At 59.9% G+C, this 19,444-nt stretch overlaps 1 protein-coding gene across 1 annotated transcript; it reads left to right on the plus strand.

Moving 5' to 3' along the window:
• The first annotated feature begins 545 nt into the window (after nucleotides 1-545).
• Nucleotides 546-18,058, plus strand: MED24 (mediator complex subunit 24). Its single transcript, XM_059869141.1, has 25 exons — nucleotides 546-920; nucleotides 3,137-3,219; nucleotides 3,673-3,711; nucleotides 5,066-5,139; nucleotides 6,197-6,420; nucleotides 6,898-7,009; nucleotides 7,503-7,653; nucleotides 7,846-7,959; nucleotides 8,631-8,678; nucleotides 8,818-8,900; nucleotides 9,211-9,297; nucleotides 9,594-9,705; nucleotides 10,251-10,393; nucleotides 10,988-11,025; nucleotides 11,655-11,737; nucleotides 12,938-13,116; nucleotides 13,221-13,320; nucleotides 13,624-13,799; nucleotides 14,468-14,732; nucleotides 14,898-15,079; nucleotides 15,327-15,420; nucleotides 15,761-15,860; nucleotides 17,276-17,353; nucleotides 17,462-17,610; nucleotides 17,715-18,058. The coding sequence occupies exons 1-25, from the start codon at nucleotides 791-793 to the stop codon at nucleotides 17,829-17,831; spliced, it is 2,961 nt and encodes a 986-aa protein (XP_059725124.1). The 5' UTR covers nucleotides 546-790; the 3' UTR covers nucleotides 17,832-18,058.
• The last annotated feature ends 1,386 nt before the right edge of the window (nucleotides 18,059-19,444 follow it).

Below are 19,444 nucleotides of genomic sequence, written 5' to 3' on the forward strand. Positions count from 1 at the left end.
CTGCACCGTTTGCACATGCCTTGTTTTTACACTCACCCCCTGTTCGTACATCCCCGTTCTTACACTCACACTGGTTTTGCACGACTCCTCCTTTTCACATATACACCATATTTGCACCTCCCCCGTGTTTGTACCCCCCCACCTTCCCACACCCCTGCTATTTGCACACCCGCCCCTGTTTGCACATCCCCGTGTTTACAACCCCGCATTTTCACCCCGTGTTTGCACACACACCCTATTTGCACACTCACCCCCGGTGTTTGCACGGCCAAGTCCTACAAGTCCTATTTCCACACTCAGCCCCACGTTTCAACACACACCCCGCGTCAGCCCTCTCTCCCCCGTTTGCTCACCCACACGGTGTTTGCACTCTCACCCCGCTGTTTGCACACTCGCCCCCGTTCCCACCCACCCTTTGCACACTCACTCCCGCCCCCGCCCGGCCTAGCCCCTCCGAACTACAACTCCCATCACCCCCCGCGCCCGCCCTGCCCCGCCGCCCAATCAGCGTGCGGCTTGTTGGCAGGTGTCGCAATGGCGGTGCCCAGGCGCTGAGGGCGGCGCCGGGCCGCGGTGAGGGGCGGCGGGACCCGGCGGGACCCGCGGGCACCGAACCTCGGGGGCACCGGGGGGCTCCGGGGCGGCTCTGAGCTCCTCCAGGCCCGGGGAGCGGGCAGACCCCCAGCTGCGGCCCTCCGAAGCCTCCGGGCCGCTTCCCCGCGCTCGCCGGCCCGTTCTGGGCTCAGCGCTCCGTCCCCCTCGCCTTGAGCTGTCCGTCGGCAGGGTGACCATGAAGGTGGTGAACCTGAAGCAGGCCATCCTGCAGGCCTGGAAGGAGCGCTGGAGCGACTATCAATGGGCCATAAACATGAAGCGGTTCTTCCCCCGCGGAGCCACCTGGGACATCCTCAACTTGGCAGGTCGGGGGGGGCAGGCAGGGGGTTCCCCCTCCTTACTGGGCACACTGCGCTGTTTTGGGGGTCCTCACGGGTGTATTTGGGTGTTGCCCCCAGTGTTCCTCCCTTTGGGGTATTATGGGGGTCCTTACTGCATTTTGGACCGACCCCCCCCCTCCCCCCCCCCTTCCCACACTGTTTTTCACGCCAGAATTCCCATTCCCAGCCATGTCAGCCCATTCTCAACTGTTCCCCCTGTTTTGGAGTCATTCCCTCCTTTTTCCCCATGGGAGGGTTCAGGGGTCAGCACAGTGTAGCTTTTTGGGACAAGAGAAACAGTTTTGAGTTGAGCCAGAAGAGAATTAAGTTGGAAATGAGGAGAAATTTCTTCACTGAAAGGGTGGTTAGGCGTTGGAACAGGCTGTGGTGGAGTTACCATGTGGATGTGGCTCCAGGGGATTTGGGTTATGGTGAGATGCTCTTGGAGGTCTTTCCAGCCTTAATGATTCCCTGATTTCCTGATTCTAGCACTGCACAGGAGCCAGGTGTTGCTCCCAAGGCTGCTTCCCAGCCCAATTCAAGGGCATTTCACAGAAATCCTGCCAAAGGCTAGGACTGGTTTAAAGATTTGCCAGGCTCTCCTGCTAATTATAGAAACTTGGTGCTGGGATTTTCCCTGTGCAGCAGGTCCCGGGATAAATAAACAGAGCTGCTGCTCCAGGGGGTTTAAAGGAACCAGCCCCACACAGGCAGCAGCTCTCACTCCTCTGAGTGTGGGGATCTCTCCCCTGTGCATGTTTTTCCCTTCTCCCCACCCTCCCATTGGATTTTCTGTCAGTGCCTGTTTTTTGTCACACCCTGTCCCCACTGCTGAGCTGTCCCTGCTGGGTTTGTCATCTCCGAGGTGTGGCTGGAGGGGCCAAATGGAGCTGTGGCCGTGGGGAGATGGATTTGCTCTGGATGGATTTGCTGGGGGTGGGGGTGCTTGGCTCGAGGGCTGGTCCTGCTGCTGCCCAGCTGGTCCCTGGGGCTCCCAGGTGTCTGTTGCCACCCTGGTGGCACCGGCTCCTGCTCCTCTGGCAGCGAGGCCTGCGGGGTGCTTGGCTTGGGCTCATCTGTGTATCCCCAAAAACAGACGCAGAGAGGATAATTCCCTATTATTTCTGCAGGAATGGGTTTCTCCTGGCCCACATTTAGCCAAAGCTCAGTGGCTTCTTTAGGGCAGCTCCTGTGCCAGGAGGAGAAGGAGCCATGTGCCCTTTTCCTTTTAGGAGCCACACAAGCAGGATGCTGGCCCTGACTCTGAGCATTGTTTGCACACAGGGTGAGCCCATTCCCGAGCTCCTGATGGCTGGAACAGCAGCTCCCTTCCTCACCACAGCCTCCAGAGCTGTCCTTTCCCAAGCTCATGCCTTTCAGCTTGGAAGTACAAAGGAGGGAAAGCTGGCACGAGCTGCCAGGATCACGGCAGGGCCTGGCAGATCGCTGCTGACACGTCTGCAGTGGGGAGCAGCATGTGGCTGGCTCGTGGTGACACTCTGGGATGGGCTGGGGAGGGGATGGCTGCCACCAGCCTTCTGTCCTCATCCCAGACTCTCTTGGCCCAGGATTCAGCATTGGAGGGAGACCCAGGGAGTCTCCTGCTCCCTCAGGATCAGGTGGTGGCTCCTCCTCCTCAGCTTTGGGGTGACAACTTCCCACCGGCTGCTGCTCCCCCTTTTACATCTGGGTGCTCTGACCTACTTGCAGCCTGCTCTGCAGCCCGGGGCCTGCTCAGGGAGGTGCTTCCTGCACTCTGCCATGGTTCAAATGGGCAATTAAAGGCTTGGCTGAGCAGATGGGACGGGCAGAGCCCCTCGGGCCACCGAGGGCCAGACGGGCAGGGCTGCGCCCAGTGCAGGGGACTAGTAGCCCCAAGCTCAGCCCCAGGTGCCTGGGTAAAAGACACTCAGTGGAGGCTGCAGGAGCCTCCTGGCAAGAAGTGGGAGGGAGGAGAATGTGGAGAGCAGCAGCAGTTTCGGGGCTGGAGCAGGAGGCTGCAAGCTCTGCCTGAATTACTCACCGGCCTGTGCTCGTCAGGGATTAGAAAGTTGTGGGATTCAGTGAATTTAGGAGAAAACTTATTTGGAATCTCTGTGGTTGGTACAGTTGGACTTTGCCAGCTTCTCTGTGGGATGAGGGGAGAACAGAGTGTGTCTGTGTGTCCCTATGTGCTGACCTGGGACCCTCTTTCCTTGCAGAGGCTCTCCTGGAGCAGGCCATGATCGGGCCATCCCCAAACCCACTCATCTTGTCCTACCTGAAATATGCCATCAGCTCCCAGGTAAGGACCTGCTGGTGCTGCTGGGGGTCACCTGGCAGCCTCACTGAGGTTGGGCAAAGCAGCTGGGGTGTTGGTGGTGGGCAGGCACCCCAAATCCCCCATGTGAGCCTCTCTGGGGCCGGGGCAGGCAGTGGAGGGCTCAGCGCGTGCCCTGGCCAGGGATGTTTCCATAAATAGCCTCTGCCATCGCCCAGGGTGGGAATTCTGCCCCCCGAGAGGCTCCGCACTCGCTGTGAGCTCCACGCTTCCGTATCCTGGCATTTAATATCGCCTAAAGTTTGTGTGAAACACATCAGCCATCACCTAAAAATGTCTGTTTGGATTTGTGCTGGGTCAGCGCCCCGGCCCCGGCCCCGTCTGCGGTGACAGGCAGCGGGGCCGTGCCCTGACCTTGCCGTTCCTCAGCAACGAGCCCCTGTGACACCACGCTTGTTTTGGCTTTCTCTCTTGTAGATGGTGTCTTATTCCACGGTGCTGATGGCCATCAGCAAGGTAGGGCTCTGACAGGTGCTCTCAGAGGTTTCACTCTTTACCCACAGCCCCACAAATCCCTTTCCCTCCCCACAAACTCCCACCAAATATAGGTCAAGTGGAAAGCGACGTCCTAGGCTGAGTCAGCAGCGGGCAGCCAGTGCAGATTAACGCCCAAGCCTTTCTGTGTCCCCCTGGGGATGGGCTGCCATGGGTCCCAGGGGGTTTTGGGGGTGTCAGTGCCTTGTCCCTCTGCCCTGGGGGGCCTGGCAGGCTCCAGCCTGTGTGTAACCTCATCCCAACTGCTGGAAACCACATCCCGCTGCGGCCGGCGGTGCTGGCAGCGCTGTGGGGAACAGAGCCGGCCGTGGAGGAGCTGCCAGGGCCTGGGCCGTGCGGCTGCAGCCACACACCACGCTCAGCTGTGCTCTGTGTCCCTGTGCTGCTTCCAGGGGGACACTGAGCACCCTCAATGGCTGCCTCTGTTTGGTGTTGGGAAGCCCCTTACAGGCTATGACAGATCCCCTGCTCTCCTCCTTGTCAGGGTCACCTCTGGCCCCCTACTCAGGGTGACCAAAGGAGCAATGGTTTCAGGGAGAATGATTTCTCTTCCCCCATCTCGTTGTTGTTATGGGGATGGGAGGAGAACTTTGCTGGCAGTCAGCATTGAAAATTTTGGGGGCCTGCAGGCTGAGGTTGGAGCTGTGCCATGAAGCTCCGGCGAGGTGGGGACCCCTCCAGGGGTCCCAGCGCCAATCCGGGGGGGCTGCCGGGGGAGGGTAGAGCAGAGCCCAGCCCAGCTCTGCTCAAGGGCTCGGGCTCGTTGCTGTTAGCCGATGCCTCGTCGCTGCCCGTTCGGAGGGGCGGGCACAGCGCTGACCTTGACAGCCGAGCCTTCCTCCTTCAGCGCAGCGTGGGCCCAGCGCGGAGCTGCGGGCAAGCTCCGGCCCGGCGGGGCTCCCCATCTGCTCCGGGAGGAGGCGGGGGGGCCGCGCTTCTGCTGCCCCCCGCCCCCAGCCCCGCGGCCGGCCGGGCTGTTGGCGCTGCCAGCCCCACCGAGCCGGGGGTGGGCAGGGGGCTGGCGTCCGGCCACCACCGCCGCGCCAGGGCAGCGCAGCCCCGGCCTGAGGCTGCGGAGAAAGCCCAGCCCCGGCCCTGCTGCCGCGGCCCCACCGCCTCTCGGCACCCCGGGAGGGCACGACCTGGCCGACAGACAGCCCTGACCTACTTCTCATTCAAGTGGCTTCTGGGCAGCTGCCAGGGGGAGTGTCCTGTGGCCGCAGAGCCTGGCCCGGCCCTGGAGGAAGGGCTTAAGCTTGTGTCGAGCTGCCGGAGCAGTCCCCATCTGAAGCCTCTCTGTGTTGCCCTGCTCTAGTTCGATGACTTCTCCCGGGACTTGTGTGTCCAGTCGCTCTTGGAGATCATGGACATGTTCTGTGACCGCCTCAGGTACCGTGTGGTGTTCCAGCACTGCCATCTCTGCCCTGGCTGTGCCATGGGCAGAAACCAGGAACCAGCGGAGCCTGGGGGTCCTGTCTGATCCCAGAATACTCACCCTGGCAGAGGAAGGGAGGTTCCCCCTCCAACTCTGTGTTCCTTACCAAGGTGCTGCCTCGTGAGTGCCAGCACAGGGACAGCAGAGGGAATCTGAGCCCCACCAGCTTTGTGGGAAGCTGCCAGAAAAAGCCCCCTATTCTGGGATAAACCTCACTGTGGTTTTCCTTCCCCTTGGTTCAGCTAGATCGGGTGGGTGTAGGACTCATGGTCTGAGGGTCTCTATTTCCTTTCCCTCTGCACCTTCCCAGGCCCCAGCTGCATGTCCCAGTCTGGTCCTGCCCTAGGCACTGCCTTGTTTTTTTCCTTTATGCTCTTCCGCTGGTGTTGCAGGACCCAGGGGAGTCCAGACAATTCAGGCCACAAAAAACTTTTTTAGAAAGCTCAGAAATCTTCCTGTTAACCCCTGACAGCCTCTTCTGGGAGGCAGGAGCGTGTGGCAGGGACAGTGGGAGGAGAAGGAGGATGAGGAAGGCTCTTCAATGAGATGAAATGAAGCAGCAGCAATGAATATGCATCAGTGGCAGATGTTGACAAGGAGCTGTCGCTGGCCAACTGCAGAGCTGACTCTTAATCCGCTCCTGCTCTGATCCTCTGCTTAATTTGATCAAAACTTCTGGCCCCAATGATTTGTGCATCAGGAGGGGAAAGCGTTCACCTCTTGCAGAGCGCTGATCAATGCTGAGCCTCCCTTAGCAAGATAATTTGATTAAAAGCTTGGAAAGTTTCCCTATAGTGGAGAGGCCAGCGAGGAGGCTGCATGGTGGGGGCTGGGGGTGTCTCCTTCCCCCTGGCACAGCGGGAATGCCAGTGGGGTGAGCAGGTTGGGATCTGCAGTGGAGGAGTGGGCTCGGAGCGCAGGACTTGCTTTTGGGTTTCCCAGCCTACCCAGTGTCCGTGCCTCAGTTTCCACACACACAGTGAGCATATTCCCACTTGTCTCCTGTCCCAGCTGCCATGGCAAGGCCGAGGAGTGCATCAGCCTGTGCCGGGCACTGCTCAGTGCCCTCACCTGGCTCCTGCGCTGCGCCACCTTCTACGCCGAGAAGGTGAAGGAGCCGCTGGAGCAGGCGGCTGCGGAGAACCAGCTGAAGATGTGCCTGGAGAGGCTGGAGAAAATGCTCAGCAGCACCAAGAACCGTGCCCTGATCCACATTGCCAAGCTGGAGGAGACGTGTATGTCCCTGTCCCTGCACTGGCCCTGGAGAGATGTCATTGGCACCTCTCCCTTCCCCCTGCCCGGCTCCTGCCGCATTGTCCCTGCGGCTCCAAGCCTATCCATCTTCCAGCCCTGTTGCTGTAGCCGTCTCCTCCCTGGCTCTATGCCACTCTCTGCCCCCTCCCCTGCGTGCTGCCTTTGGAAAAGGAGCAGAATTAATGTGAAGGCTGCGGGAGCTGTTCCTGGGTGCGTGGCGGGCGCTGTGCTCCGACAGCCTGGCACAGCCCCACGCCTTCGTCTGTGTCTGGCCAGGAGGCTGTGCCAGGCTGGGCTTGGGGTGGGACCTGCTGGGAGCACACAGACCCCTGGGTTGGGCTTGCATCACCTGTGGGGACTCCCAGCCTCTTCAGCCTGTCTGGGCTGCCATAGACCTTGGAGCTGGCCTGCCCAGTTTCCCCATTTCCCTTCACTGAATCCCTGCCTTCCCTCCTCAGCCTCCTGGACCACCGTGGAGCAGTCCCTGGTCAAGCTGGGAGAGAACCTGAACAACCTTGGCAGCTCCCCGCTGCGGAGCCAGGCTGATGACTGCGTGTCCCTCATCAAGAGGTGGCTGTGTGCTGCTGCCCCACGGGCTCAGGGGGCAAAATGGGTCTGAGCCTCACTCTGAGTCCCCCAAACTCCTTGCTCTGAGGACTGAGAGGCTCCTGCCTGCCTGTACACTGGCTCCCTGCTTCCCCATCCCTTCCCAGCTCAGATCCCTGCTCCAGCAGGGGCTGCCTAGAGGAGAGAGGACAGAGCTAGCAGTGATTTGTTGCAGAGGAGTCTTACCCAGAGGTTGCTCCACTGGTGACCCTGAGACCTTTTACTATCCCTCAGCTGCTCTGGCCACACCAGGGCTGCTGTCCCTGCTTTGGATCCCCCTGGAATTGCTCCCAGGGCCCAAAGGCTTAGCTGAGCCTTGGAGCTCCCAGGTGTTCCAGTGTCCTGCCCCGGGGCAGCAAAGGTCAGGGCTTTGGCCAGGGAATGGGAGTGGGACAGGAGGAGCAGGAATCTGTCCCTGCAGGGCTCCAGTGACCCTGGGCTGTCCTCTTCCACCCAGCATCCCCACCATGCTCTCAGTCCACTCAGAGCAGCTGAACAAGACAGGCTTCCCCACCGTGCACGCTGTAGTGCTGCTGGAGGGCACCATGAACCTCACAGGAGAGACCCAGCCACTGGTGGAGCAGCTGATGATGGTGAAGAGGATGCAGGTACAGAAGTGACAGTGTGTTTAGCTCAGGCAGCCTGGGGCTGTGGGGCCAGGCCATGTGCCTTCCCTGTGCTGGTCCTGCTCCAGGGGAGCAGCAGGAGCCCATCAACACCTCAGCAGGGGTTTGGCTGTGTTGGGGGATGTGCTTTGCTGCCAGCCCAGCACTGGGAGGATTTGTGTGTGTGCCCCACAGCGCATCCCCTCCCCTCTCTTCGTGCTGGAGATCTGGAAGGCCTGTTTTGTGGGCCTCATCGAGTGTCCTGAGGGCACAGAGGAGCTCAAGTGGACAGCCTTCACCTTCCTGAAGGTAGGGCCCAGCCCCAGCACTGAGTCCCTGCCCACTGCTGTCCTTTCTCTGCAGGTCTGGCTCCTGCTGAGCCCTGAGCTCTGCCAGAGCAATCAGTTCTTTCTTGCAGTGTGCCCCTTGAGGTGTCCCCCACCCCACAGCGTGCCACTCACCCACCTCGTGTCCCTTGGGATGCCTTCCAACCCCACAGCATGCCCCTCACCCACTCAGAATTCTCCTTGGATTCCCCCCACACCCCAAAATGTGCCCCTTGGGGTGTCCCACCCCTCACAGTATGCCCCCCACTCCTCACAATGCTCTCCTCAGGTGGCCCCCACTCCCCCAATGTGCCCCTTGGGGTCTACCCCACTTGAGCCCTCCTGTCACCCACTGAGCATCAACTTTGCTGTCAGGGACCTCTTTTCAGCCCAGCCTCATTTTGTGAGGCAGAGTGAGTTTTCCTGAGATGTTATGGGGGAAATGTGGCTCCAGGTGATGGTGGAAGGACACGGCAGAGGGGAACAGGGGCACAGAGTCCCCCTGGGTGCACACACTGCTCCAGAAATGCTGCTTTCCTGGGGCTGGGAGAGCAGCTGTGTGCAGCTGTGTTGGTGTGGGCTGGTGCTGCTGGGGGGGGTCCCAGCTTGGAATGGGGTCTGCCCTCATGTCACTCTGTGCCCTGTGTCTTTCAGATGCCCCAAGTGCTGGTTAAACTCAAGAAGTATCCCCAAGGGGACAAGGTGAGACTGATGGTGCTGTGCCTGGCCTGCACGGGGAAATGCTCCCAAAAACCTTCCCTGATGGAGCAGGTGGGGACAGGGGGAGGTGGGCCTGTGCCAGTAGCATGGTGAGCTGAGTGCCTGGCTTTGTGTTTGTCAGGATTTCACTGAGGATGTGAACTGTGCCTTTGAGTTCCTGCTGAAGCTGACCCCTCTGCTCGACAAAGCTGACCAGCGCTGCAAGTGAGTGCTCACCATGGCCACAGCTGCCACAGCCACCCTGTCCTCAGTGTGGGGTGCTGGGGCAGCTCCTGGCAGGGCTGGGTTAGTTTCTGATCCCATTTCTTCTTCCTGAGGAGCTGCTGCTGCCACATGAGTGAGGCAGTGAGTGTGTGGCAGCTGAGTCACGTGTGTGAGCTGCTCTGGACCCTGCAGCACCCTCGGAGGGGTGGGACAGGGCCAGGAGGGCAGCTCATGATCCCCCTGCCCTGTGGCACTGTCTGGGGTGACAGGAATGCTGTCCTTGGGGCTACAGCTCTCCTCTCTCTTCCAGCTGCAACTGCATGAGCCTGCTCCTGCAGGAGTGCAGCAAGCAGGGGCTGCTCTCCGAGGCCAACATGAACAACCTCATCGACAAACGGTACAGCCACCCCAAAGTCTGGGGAGCCCCCACAAGTGGGGCTGGGGCACCTGGTTTTGGGGGGAGCATGAGGGAGCAGCTGTGCTGACACTGGGGGACTGTGACTGGGACATGGTGGCCTGGGGGGATGGGATGCTGCTTTTGGGACAGGTTGGGTACAGGCAGAGTCTGTCCCCTCAGACAGGCAGCTGGTGGTGGCCTGAGGCAGTGGCTGTCCCTTGAGGGTGCCACTGGGTGGAGGGAGGGAGGCAGGGTGATGGATTCCTACACACTGGCCCTTCTTTGGGATCCCCCAGGGCTGCAGACAAGGAAAACTCTCCATCCCTGAAATCGGCCGAGAATGCCAACATCCAGCCAAACCCTGGGCTCATCCTGAGGGCTGAGCCCACTGTCACCAACATCCTGAAGGTCAGTGTCCTTCTGCAGCCCTGCTGGGCTGGCTGGGCTCAGGCCTGGAGCCCTTTACTAGCAGCGTCAGTCTAAGCAGGCAGCCAGGGTGGTTGGGAGGCACCAGATCTCTCCCTGCCCTGGGGTGGAGTAGTGGAGGAATCACTCGAGCCTTGCTGCTCCATTGTGGAGATGAGGAGCTCCCCTCCTCCTTCCCAGGAAGCTGCAGGAGCTGTCAGGTGGCATGTCATCAGTGCCAGCAGCCTGAGCCCAGCCAGCTCTGCCCGTCCTGCTCAGCTGCTCTCTGTGTGCATCCCCCCTGTTCCCTGGGGACTCCCCATGTCCCTGTGTCACTCTGGTTGTTTTGCTGCTACTGAGTGACAGGGGATGTTTTCCTGCTGGTGGCAGGGGCTCAGAGGTCTCCATCCCACCTCTCTCAAATCCAGCAGGTCCCTGCTCTTCAAGGTCTCAGGGACAGCTCTTGCAGCTGATCAACTTCGGAGTTTGCTGCTACTCTGTAGCACACATTCCCATGACTTCCATTTCCTCTTATTTTTTGCTTGTAGACCATGGATGCAGATCACTCCAAGTCCCCTGAGGGTCTGCTGGGGGTCCTGGGTCACATGCTGTCTGGGAAGAGCCTGGACTTGCTGCTGGCAGCAGCAGCAGCCACTGGGAAGCTGAAATCCTTTGCTCGGAAGTTTGTCAAGTGAGTGTCCACCTGAGTGGCACTGTGGTGACCAGGGGGCTGGGGGAACAGGCAGCCCCCTAAACTGTCCTCTAGACAGGGCTGGATGTGCCTGTGGCCCTGGGGAGGGCTGGGATCTCAGGGTTGCTGCACCCCATCTTTGCCTCTGCATGAACAGAGAATTGGAGCCAGGTTGGTCTGGGGGTGTTCAGAAAACTGAAGGCTGTGGCCGAGTCCTGGATCCAGGGCAGTGTGTCCCTGCCTTCTGCAGACACACATGTCCTGGTTAGTGCACCTGCACCAGCACACACGGGGGGCTGTGTGATGGGGTCCCCCAAGGTGGCTTGGGGGTGTCTGTTTGGGGATCTGTGCTCTGAAATGCCCTCAGAGCTGGCTCTGGGGAGAGCCCACTGGTGTGGGGTGACCACAGGGAGGAGGTGACTTGTCCCTGTGGTGCTGGAGGGTGTCTGCAGAGCTGGGCCTTGCATCTCCTGCCCCTCTGTGCTGGGATGGGGTTTAGGGTGGTCTGCAGGCCAGGCAGCCCCTGCTTGTGTCAGAGCTGGGAATTGTCTGGTTGGACTGATCATGCTTTGCTGCCACTCTCTGCCCCTCCAGGCTGAATGAATTCACCAAGCAAATCACTGGGGAAATCTGTGAGTGTGTGTTCGTCCGTGCGTGGGGTGATTGGAGCTGTGCCCCCCCTGCTGCTCGTGCTGGGGTGTTCTGGGGCCTGGCTGGATTAAACTGGGACTGGCTGTAGCACCAGAGCCAGCTGAGCTGTGCCAGGCCCAGCTGGGGGTGCTGGCAGGGAGGGGGCCCTGTGCCAGCAGGGATCTGGGCTCCTGGGGACACAGTGCCTTCCTGTGTGTGTCCATCCCAAATCTGGGGTGTTCCCGTGGGTTTCCTCTCCCCAGCTGAGCCTGGGGGCCCCTTGGCTCCCTCCCTGGAAGGGGTGATGTGTCAGCACAGCCCAGATAAGGACTCTGACTCTGTGTGATGAAACTTGCAGAGTGCTCTGACCTTCCATGGTGAGGGGGGCCCCTGCTTGGGCTGGGGCTGCCCAGGGGGAGACCAGAGCTGCTCTGGGGGAGCACTCAAGAGCAGCTCAAGCAGAGGCAGAGGAGGTGGTGGGAGGCACTTGGAACATCCTTTTGTTCACACTGGGGGAGTTAGAAACTCTGTGTGGGGGAAGCAGGGCCCTGGCCCCCGTGTTTGTGGGTTTCTGCTTCCCTCCTCCTGCTGAGGCCAGAGAGCGCCAAGGTCTTTATTTCTCCTCCCTCAGCCAAGAGTGGCCCAGTCCGGGCTCTGCTCTTTGACATCTCCTTCCTCATGCTGTGCCATGTGGCCCAGACCTATGGCTCAGAGGTAAGGATCCTCCGAGGGGATGAGAGGGTGGGACTGGATCCTATGAGGGAGGGGAAGAATGAGGCTGGATCCTAAGAGGGGCTCTCAAACCTGCCAGCTCATCCCCTGCACTGCTGCAGCCTATCAGCCTCCTCTAGTGGCCAGCCTGCCACTGTTCCCACTGTCCCTCCTGTCCCTGCAGCCACTTCATAGCCCAGGGCACAGGACTCAGCGCCTGTCACCTGGAAATCTGTCCTTGGGGCTCTCTGGGTGCCAGGTGATGGAGCAGGACTGGCTGTCACCTCCCCGAGTACTTGGGCTATGCTCCATTGGTGGTATCAGTGGGAATGCTGCTTCCAGTGGCCTTGCAGCTCACCAGACTGCTCCCAGTTTGCCCCTCCAGTTTGGTACTGGTTGGCATGGCCAGGCAGTGTCAGCCCTTCTTGTCCAAGGAGGAACTCCCAGCCCTGCTCAGGAAACTGCCCTTGGGTTGCATGAAAATTTTCCAGCTTTCGACATCTGTGTGTGCTGGGAGGCAAAACGATACCGAAACACTGGGAATGCAGAGAGGGGGAGAGAAGGGTCCTGCCCAGCCAGCTCTGGGAGCAGGGAGGGGAGACCAGGCAGGGATGGATGTGCCCAGGGCTGTCCAATGAGATCTCATCTCCCCCTCCCCAGCCCAGCAGCTTTCCTGCCCAGCTGCTGCTGAACAGATGTGCGAAACTTTTTTGGACAAAAATAGTGTCCCCTGGGTGCCACAGGCTGAGGGGAGGAAGTGACGTGTGGGGTTCCCAGCTCATGGCCCCCACAGGACCCTCCCAGCTGGGCTGTGTGACCCCAGCCCCAGGGACCGTATGCATGGCTTGGTGGGGTGGGGGAACAAGGGACTTGTTTGAGCTGGACACTGTGACCCCGTGGCCACACTCACATCTGGCCTGACATCTCTGCTCTGAGCTGGGCTGTGTTCTGCTGGGGAACACCCTGGTATTGGGGGAAACCACAACCCACAGAGGGGGAACCAGTGCCTCCGAGGGACTGACCAGGGCCCTGCTGGGACCTGAGCGGTGCCTGTCCCTCCCTCCAGGCCACAGGGCGGCGCTGTTCCCACGGCCATGAGCACCCCAGGGTGGGGGACAGACCCCCGGGTGGGGACAGACCTCAGGGTGGGGGTCTCCAGCAGGGTCCCTGTGGGATGCAGACCCCGTGTTGGTTCCTTTCCAGGTGATTCTGTCGGATTCCAACCCTCCAGGCGAGGTGCCCTTCTTTGAGACCTGGATGCTGACCTGCATGCCCGAGGAGGGGAAGATCCTCAACCCCGACCACCCCTGCTTCCGCCCAGATTCCACCAAGGTGGAGTCCCTGGTTGCCCTCCTCAACAACTCCTCTGAGATGAAGCTGGTGTAAGAGCCCACCCATGTGCCCACCCTGCCAGGTCTGTGGGGAGCCCCCATCCCAGCTCCCCTGGCCCCACAGCTGGGTCTGAATCCCCATCTCTCCCTGACAGGCAGATGAAGTGGCACGAGGTGTGTCTGAGCATCTCAGCTGCCATACTGGAGATCCTCAATGCCTGGGAGAATGGAGTCCTCACCTTTGAGTCGATCCAGGTGGGGCTGGTGAGAGGGAGAGTGGAGCTGAGGAGGGGACAAGGGTCCAGAAGCTCTGGGGTCCCCTGTTCTCCTGCCCTGATCACTCTGACAGCTGCCTTGGACCTTGCCACTTGGAAGTGGGAAACTGATATGGCTCCAGCCCCTTGTTCCTGCTCCAAACTGCCCTGTGGGTGGCAGTGGGACTGACAGGGACAGTGTCACATGTGGAGGACAGAAGGGCTGGGACCTTGCAGTCAGGACCCACAGCCCTAGGAGGTGATGGCTGCACATCCACCTGGCTGTGCTTATCTCCCCTCCTAGAAAATCACAGAAAACATCAAGGGGAAGGTGTGCAGCATGGCAGTGTGTGCAGTGGCCTGGCTGGTGGCCCATGTCCGCATGCTGGGCCTGGATGAGCGGGAGAAGTCGCTGCAGATGATCCGGCAGCTCGCCACCCCCCTGTACGGGGAGAACACGCTGCAGTTCTACAACGAGCGGTGAGCTCGGGGACACGGGCCTGCTCCTGCCCTGCAGCTGTGTCCCAGGGCCACATCTCCTGCCCTGCTTCCCCTTTTCCACTTCCTGATTCTGTGCCATCTCCTGCCCTGCTTCTGCTTCCCAGTTCCATGCTGCCTCCTGCCCCGTTTCCACTTTCCAGTGCCATTGTCTCCTGCTCTTCTTCTTGCCAGTGCCACGCCATCTTCCCTGTTTCTGCTTCCTGGTGCCGTGACATTCTCTGCCCTGCTGTCCCTTCCCAGTGCCATGCCATTCTCTGCCCTGCTGTCCCTTCCCAGTGCTGTGCCATTCTCTGCCCTGCTGTCCCTTCCCAGTGCTGTGCTATCTCCTGCCCCACTGTCCCGTCCCAGTGCTGTGCCATTCTCTATCTCTGTGCCCTGCTGTCCCTTCCTGTGCCATTCTCTGCCCTGCTGTCCCTTCCCAGTGCTGTGCCATTCTCTATCTCTGTGCCCTGCTGTCCCTTCCTGTGCCATTCTCTGCCCTGCTGTCCCTTCCCAGTGCTGTGCCATTCTCTATCTCTGTGCCCCGCTGTCCCTTCCTGGTGCTGTGCTATCTCCAGCCCTGCTGTCCCTTCCCAGTGCCATGCCATTCTCTGTCTCTGTGCCCTGCTGTCCCTTCCCTGTGCCCTGACTCCATCTCTGCACCCCAGCGTGGTGATCATGAGCTCCATCCTGGAGCACATGTGCGCAGACGTCCTGCAGCAAACGGCCACGCAGATCAAATTCCCCTCCACTGGCATGGACACCATTCCCTACTGGAATCTTCTGCCCCCCAAGAAGCCCATCAAGGAGGTGCTGACCAGTGTGTTCACCAAGGTGCTGGAGAAGGGCTGGGTCGACAGCCGCTCCATCCACATCTTCGACACCCTGCTGCACATGGGGGGCGTGTACTGGTTCTGCAACAACCTGGTCAAGGTATGAGGAGGGACCCCTAGTGCTGGGTGGGGTGCTGAGACCAGGAATGGTGGGTCTAGTTTGTGTTCCCAGTGTCCTGGGTGTCACTGGGCTGGGTGCTGGGACAGTTCTGGCACTGGAGGGGAGGGGAGTGGGGCAGGGCCACCTCTCCCCTCCACCCTGCAGGAGCTGCTGAAGGAGACACGGAAGGAGCACACGCTGAGGGCTGTGGAGCTGCTCTATGCCATCTTCTGTCTGGACATGCACCAGCTGACACTGACACTGCTGGGCCACATCCTGCCCAACCTGCTGACAGACTCCTCCAAGTGGCACACCCTCATGGACCCCCCTGGGAAGGCTCTGGCCAAGTAAGACCCCAGAGCAATGGAGACTGTCTCCTCAAGGCCTGTTTGGGGAGATGGGGGGGATGATCTGTGCTGGCATGAGGATCCCAGCTACCCAAATCCCACTCTGGCTTTGGCAGTGCCAGCAGTTCCCACTCTGGTCCCCATTCCCTGCCGTCCCCTGAGGAGGAGGAGGAGGAAGCTGCTATGTCCCACACCCCATTGTCAGGTGGGCTGGCAGCACCTGGCTGTGTCCCTGCTCTGTCCCCAGGCTCTCAGTTTGGTGTGCCCTGAGCTCCTACTCCTCCCACAGCAAGGTCCAGGCCTCGGCCCGGCAGAAGAAGAGGCACCGGGAGGACATCGAGGTGTGTCTGGGTGGAGCAGGGGCTGGCTGGGGGCTCTCTGTGCCCAAAAGCAGCAATGGCTGGGCAAGGTGAGGGTGGCAGGAGTGGGTGGGTAAAGCCAGACTCCTGTCCACCTTTTCTGGGTTCTCTGAGGCCTTCCAATCTTAAAATTCAGGATTCTCCCTTCTCTTTTCTGGGCAAGGGCTGTAATGAGCTGCTCAGCATGTGTCCGGCCCAGACTGGGGTGCTCTGGGTTACCAGAGATCAGATCCTGGGCTGTGGGGCTGTGCAGAGCCCAGGGTGGGTCACCAGCCCTGTGCAGGGTGAGGGGCTGCTGGGGCTGACCCCCCTCTTCCCCCAGGATTACATCAGCCTGTTCCCACTGGATGACACACAGCCCTCCAAGCTCATGAGGCTGCTGAGCTCCAACGAGGAGGATTCCAACATCCTCTCCAGCCCCAGTAAGTGCAGGAAGGGAGGGGGGGTGGCTCCCCTGCCTCCCTGTCCCTTTTGGGAGTGAAATGTGTATTTGCACAAAACCCCTTCCCTTCCCAGACTGGCCGGGTGAGGATTTAGAGTTCTCAAGTGCATTTTGACTGATCTTAGAGTTTTTGTGTTTGGGAAAAGTCAATTTCTTTATTTTTCTGATCAGAACAACTTAAAAGGGTGACATTACTCTTTCCTTTCATGCCAGTGCCCCACACCCTAGGGGCTCAGGGGTGAGCCACCTCTCATGAGACCACAGCTGGAGGTGACATTCCTGGTGTCTGGGGCCAAATCCTGACATTCCACTGCTGTTAACAAGGCTGAGGCAGAGCGGATGAGGCCCCCGCTCACATCCCTGTCCCTGCAGTGTCACAGGATTTGCTGGGGGGGTCCATGTCCTGTCCAGTGGGTGCTGTCACAGTTCCCACATGCATTGTCCACACTCCTGGGTAGTGAGTCAGGACAGTCTCAGGTCATTGTTTCTCCCTTTATCCCAAATTACTCTAGATATTAGTTTTCGACACATCCATTGACCTTCGGTTTCAGTTTGGTTTCATTACTGTTGAAATATGGGCTTTTCCCTTTATTTCACTTATCTTCTTTTACCTCCTGAGGCAGTCCCACCTCTTCCCAGTGACACTCAGGACTTTTTTGGGCTATTTGCTGCAGTGATGTGGAAATGCTGCTTCCTGCAGCCACCGAGTAACTCATGTGATTCCATGAGAAAAGTGTGGGAGGGCTTTCTTTTTCTGGTGAGCATCCTCAGAGCAGCACAAGGTGGATCCTGCAGATTTGGGCAGGGGCTGTGGGGTGTGCACAAGAACCTTCCCAAGGGGATTCCCATCCCATTGGAGCAGACCTGACCCAGTTCTTCCCACTGGAGTGCCCAACAGTGCTTCACATCTGGGGTCAGCTCAATCCTCCTGGTCTGTCCCAGGATTTGCTAGATTTGGACTTGCTTCAGCTCTGATAGCTGGATTGCACCCTGACAGTGAGATGGGAGGGCTGCTGTGCAGCTGTTGAACATCTGGCTTGCACACAGGATGTGTAATGTGTGTGTTTCTGCTGTTCTCCTCTGCTCCTGATCATGACCCTCATGACACCACATGTCACACCCCAAAACCAGCGTGGGAAGCCTGCCTGGGCTCTGTGTAGGCTGGCAGAGGGGACAGGGCTGGGGCAGAGACCAACTGTGCTGTGGTTTTGGGGTGCCCCACTGGCACAGAGTATTGGGTAGAGGGGGCCTAAACCTCTTCTGCTCCACAGTTGCCTCATGGCAAAGCCCCTTCCAGAGCTGGGTGACCTCGAGTGGCCAGAGCTGGCCAGCGTGGGCACATTGGCTCAGCCAAGGGGGCCCTGAGGCTGTTCCTGACTCTGCTCCTGCCCACAGATCGTTCCATGAGCAGCTCACTCTCTGCCTCCCAGCTCCACACCGTCAGCATGAGGGACCCTCTGAACCGGGTGCTGGGTAAGGTGGGGATGGGTCCGTGGGGTCCCATCCAACCACTGGGACACCAGTGGGAAGTTCAGGCCTCCCAGAAGTGACCTGACTGTTGCTCTCTCCCTGTCCCCACAGCAAACCTCTTTCTGCTCATCTCTTCCATCCTGGGGGCCAAGACAGCTGGCACCCACACCCAGTTTGTCCAGTGGTTCATGGAGGAGTGTGTGGAGTGCCTGGAGCAGGGCAGCCGTGGGAGCATCCTCCAGTTCATGCCCTTCACCATGGTGGGTCCAGCAGCTGTGACACCCCTGTCCCTGCTTGGGGAGTGCCCCAGCATCCCACAGGATGTGGGACACACACTCACCTGTGCTTCTCTGTCCCTGGGCAGGTTTCAGAGCTGGTGAAGGTGTCCACCATGTCCAGTCCCAAAATTGTCCTGGCCATCACTGACCTCAGCCTGCCCCTGGGCCGCCGTGTCGCCGCCAAGGCCATCGCTGCCCTGTGAGCAGGGCTGCTCCAGCCAGGGGGGATCCCTGCTCAGGGGGGATCCCTGAGGAGCCCAGGGATCTCCCTGGTGCTCTGCATGCCTGGGATGGCCCCTGTCCCTGCAGCTGCTGGAGGGCTGCTCCCTCAGCACACAGAGCCATCTCCTTGCTCTGCCTCATGGCACTTTTGAGACTGAGACATCCACGAATTTTTTTTATTTTATAAATCAATCCTTTTGTACAATCAGCTTTTGCCTTATCTCATTTGGGCTTCTGGGACTCCTCAAAACTCCTCGATCCTGGGGGTGATGACCAAGCCTTGTCCTGGGCAGGAGGGGAAATCTCCCTCACCCTGTCCTGGACCTGAGAGTGGCTGGGGGGCTGCCTGTGGTGCTCTCGCTGGGTGGGGCAGGGATGCTTCCCTGCTGTGCTGTCAGCCACAAATGGGATCTTGTTGGGAATTCTGCCACGTGAGCGTGAGTTTTTGTAGGAATTCCTCCCCATGAATGTGAGTTTTTGTTGGGATTCCTCCCCATGAGAGTGAGTTTTTGTAGGAATTCCTCCCCATGAGTGTGAGTTTTTGTTGGAATTCCTCCCCATGAGTGTGAGTTCTCATTGTGATTCCTCCCTGTGAGTTCAGTCCATGGTGAGCTCGGGCAGTGGATGGGTAACTGTGGCCTCACCAGCAGCACACCAGCCTCGTGCTGGGACGGGCTCCCCTGGGACTGTCCCCACACCCTGCCAGCTGCTCCAGCAGTGAATCCTCCAAGAGCTGTCATGAACTTTTGTCCCCGAGGCAGTGGCAGTGCCGGGGCAGCTGCACCTCTGCTGCTTCCACTGGTGTTGACTCACAAGAAAGGGGAAAGTGGGGCCAGCAGGAGCCAGCCCTTCCCTCAGGGCACTGTGACCCCGAGCCTGCTCCAGTGGGGTTCCCAGCCCTGTTTTGGGAGGCTCTGAAGGGAGATGGAGCCCGGGGGGATCCTGGAGTGGTGCTGCAGAGGCTGGGTCAGTGCTGGCCAGGGAAGAGGTAGCAGGACAGTGACTCAGGGCTGGGCTGACCCCATCTGATCCCAGGATGAGCTCAGCTCCTGGCAGCCCCCAGGCTTTGCTGGAAGGAGAGACTCCGATGCCCTTGGGGTAGCTGTGGGTGTTGCTGGACCTTGGCTCTCACACACGGAGCATCCTCCCCTTCCCACTGCCCCTGGTCCTTGTCCGGGGCAGCCGGGACCAGCTGCGGGGCTGGGTGGGGCTGATAACGGAGCACCGGGATGGGCTGGGATGAGCCTGACACTGGTGTGAGTCCCACCCTGAGCTGGCACCGACCTGCCCGGGCACCTCTGCTCGCCCAGGGGCGGCTCTTTACCGTTAGCCCGGAGCAAAGAGCAGGACCTGGCGTGGCCTTCCCCGCTCTGTCAATATTTGCCGAGGCAGCCCCATGCCTGGCGTTGGCACCGGCGCTTCCCCTTACAGGAAGGGGCTGGAGCAGAAGAAGGGGGGTTTCTGTAAGGGCCTGTGAGGCCGGGGAGGAAGGAGGGAACTGCTCCCCCCGCGGGTGAGGGCTTCCCCTGGCAGTTCGTGATCCTGTGCCAGCCCCTGGCCAGGGCTGGAGGGTGGGAGGCAGGAACTGGGAGCC

Source organism: Haemorhous mexicanus, chromosome 28 (assembly GCF_027477595.1).
Source record: "Haemorhous mexicanus isolate bHaeMex1 chromosome 28, bHaeMex1.pri, whole genome shotgun sequence".
Lineage (NCBI taxonomy): Eukaryota > Metazoa > Chordata > Aves > Passeriformes > Fringillidae > Haemorhous > Haemorhous mexicanus.

What these genes read in the sequence shown, in the direction of transcription:
- MED24 (XM_059869141.1), top strand. Translation starts at nt 791, where the DNA reads ATGAAGGTGGTGAACCTGAAGCAGGCCATCCTGCAGGCCTGGAAGGAG. An exon ending in CCCAGACCTATGGCTCAGAG is followed by an intron (nt 11,738 to 12,937) that starts GTAAGGATCCTC and finishes GTTCCTTTCCAG; the next exon opens with GTGATTCTGTCGGATTCCAA. An exon ending in AGTTCATGCCCTTCACCATG is followed by an intron (nt 17,611 to 17,714) that starts GTGGGTCCAGCA and finishes GTCCCTGGGCAG; the next exon opens with GTTTCAGAGCTGGTGAAGGT.